Source organism: Eptatretus burgeri, chromosome 13, assembly GCF_056783735.1.
Source record: "Eptatretus burgeri isolate ZD-2024b chromosome 13, Ebu_testis_v1, whole genome shotgun sequence".
Taxonomy (NCBI): Eukaryota; Metazoa; Chordata; class Myxini; order Myxiniformes; family Myxinidae; genus Eptatretus; species Eptatretus burgeri.
In genome coordinates, this window is record NC_140973.1 from 18,106,925 (window position 1) to 18,109,744 (window position 2,820).

General features: G+C 41.1%; 1 protein-coding gene across 9 annotated transcripts in view; it reads right to left on the bottom strand.

Moving 5' to 3' along the window:
- Positions 1-291: 291 nt before the first annotated feature.
- Positions 292-2,820, bottom strand: part of LOC147013969 (uncharacterized) — a 116,259-nt gene continuing 113,730 nt past the window's right edge. For 6 of the 9 annotated variants that reach the window (XM_085851427.1, XM_085851429.1, XM_085851425.1 and 3 more), the window contains one exon: positions 292-1,350. In XM_085851427.1, the coding sequence (XP_085707553.1) occupies positions 847-1,350 (504 nt within the window). In that variant the 3' untranslated portion in view covers positions 292-846. The remainder of the gene's footprint in view (positions 1,351-2,820) is intronic. The other 3 variants (XM_085851432.1, XM_085851431.1, XM_085851430.1) reach the window with 1 other exon arrangement.

Here is a 2,820-nt window from a genome sequence, read left to right on the forward strand (position 1 = left end):
AACTAGCTCTGAAAAGGGATTGGGTGAATTGTTAAATTGTGTTTCCCCTTTAATTGGAGCACAGCAAGCTAAAAGAGAGATGGGTTGAGACCAAAGGTGGAAGGACTCATCCATACAGCTCTTGTTAAGTAATCTTTTGCAATTAAAATTCTGATAAATTATGCTTCTTCCCAAGCAAACCACACATTTCGCAATGAGGTAGAACGCTGTGGAAACTCTTTCTTCAAATTGTGCGATGATATCTCCATTGAGATTGCAACAATTTTAAACACGAAACAATACATCGTGAAGTTAACCAACAACCCTCATGTATTTACATCGATTACATGTTTTTGACAAAGAACCCATTTTTCATTCTCAAAATGTGTCCGCCACAAACAGGAGATGCAAAACTTACGAAGAGGCAATCTCAAATAACATCTAAATCATTCAACACATTAAACAACCAAATACTTCAAAAACAAGCAATCACAAAACTCAACATTGAATCTTAGATCTGAACAAGACTTCAACACATCAAGATTATATCCATTTGTTCGTAACAAAGCTGAAATTACCATGTAATTTTAAATCTACACTTCTCCACATTATGTATCAAATCACAACTATCCATCAAAGATAGGATCAGAGAATGCCAAAATGACAGTCAGTTGTTAACAAGAAAACATAGCAGTTGCACAATTTTGGAAGAAATATGTTTATGTACTTAAAGATAAAAAAAAAAATTAAACAGGAAACTTGCTTGGCTACAAGCAAATTAAATTAAAATATAAATTTTGAAAAACCACCAAAGCAATGGAAGGATATTTAAGAAGACCAGATCAGCACAGCTCGGAAACTTCCAATTCACTCTCTCCATATCACCACTAAGGCTGAAGCTATTGGCGGGTGGTGAGGGTGGTCAAACGTCACTGTACAGTTTGGTAACCCGTGATTGTATTCCACAACATTTCTGTAATTACAAGATGAGTCGGGATTCAAGGTTCTAATCTCGTGATATCCATTTATCATTTCTCGTTCTAAAGGGGTATTCTGAGGGAAAGGTTCATTTGGTGTGTACAGTGGCAGGAAATTTGATCTACCTAATGAACTAGTGCAAGGAAGGGATAGTGCCTCAGAAGAGAATCGAAAATTTGGGGGCTCCTGTGGTAGAAATGGGTGTTGGGGCTTCACAGGATCGGATGTATGCAAAAGAGATGATCGAAAAGGGGCAGGGGCAGGTGCAGGTCGAAAAGTGGGCGTTGGTAATGGAGGTGATTGGAAATGCTGCACACGAGGTCTCAAGCCATCATCTCCGGTGTATCCTTGTGAGACACTGCAATGATTGTAGTCTCTCTTGATTCCTCGAACCTAAAATAGAAGAAAAAAACTGGGTATTCAAGGCAAAATTAAATGTCTAGCGAGACAAACATTACATGTAAAAACGACAACAGCATTCGGAAGAGCACACACTTCCGCCAGACTGAACAGTTTACGTTTTTATCGAACTAAGAGGCCGGATCCAGATCTTCACCAAAATCTATTCGGCTTGCTACCTTCACCAACCCAACTTGTACACCAAACTAACAAATAAACTCATAGGTAAGGAATTTAAAGCATTTATTGGATGCATCCACATCCAGTCAGTCACCGATTTACGAAATCTATTTATCGTTTCGATGGAACGTCTAACACATGATGGGACAATAGTCGACTTCAGTCACACTCGTCCGATTATAACTTCGAAAATTTAGAATGTATATGTAATGTATGATATGTATATAAATATATAACACACACACACACACACACACACACACACACACACACACACACACACACACACACACACACACACACACACACACACACACACACACACACACACACACACACACACACACACACACACACACACACACACACACACACACACACCTCTTTGCATGAAATTGATTGCACCTGTTAAATCCACGAAGGGGAAGAGACAGGTTAAAGAAGGATTTTTAAGCCTCGAGATGATTGAGACATGGATTGTGTTGGTGTGCCATTCAGAGGGTGAATGGGCAAGATAAAAGATTTGTGTCTTTGAATGGGGTATGGTAGTAAGTGTCAGGCGCACAGGTTTTGATGCGTCAAGAACTGCAAGCTGCTGGGTTTTTCACACTCAACAGTTTCCCATGTGTATCAAGAATGATCCACCACCTAAAGGATATCCAGCCAACGGCAGGCCAGTGCTCGAAAACGGCTCATTGATGAAAGAGGCCAAAGGAGGCTGACATGAACTGTGCAGAGCAATAAATGGGATGACCTGCCCACTCTGAACTCGTTCGTATTTCATAAGTATTTTCACACTTTCGATGTCAGTCAACTGACAGTCCAGCACAACATTGGTGCCAAGACTCATACAAGAATGCCCAACTCATCGTACCTTGACACGAATGGGGTACGGCAGCCGATGACTGTACAGAATTCCACTTCTTTCAGCAAAAAACAAGAACCTGCGTTTGCAGTGGGTAAGGAACGAAAACACTGGACACTGGAGGATTGGAAAATCATTTCCTGGTCCGATGAATCCTGGTTCCTGCTGTTTCACGCTGATGGAAGGACTAGGGTATGGAGAAAACCACATGAGTACATGCATCCATCATGCCATGTGTCAACATTGCAGGCTGGTGGTAGTGGTGTGATGGTGTGGAGTATGTTTTCATGGTACACATTGGGCCCCTTGATAAAAGTGGAGAGCAACATTTGAACGAAGGATATCTGGACATCATTGCCAATCAGGTGCACCCTTCTTGGCAGCAGTGTATCCATCTGTGAATGGATTTCTTCAGCAGG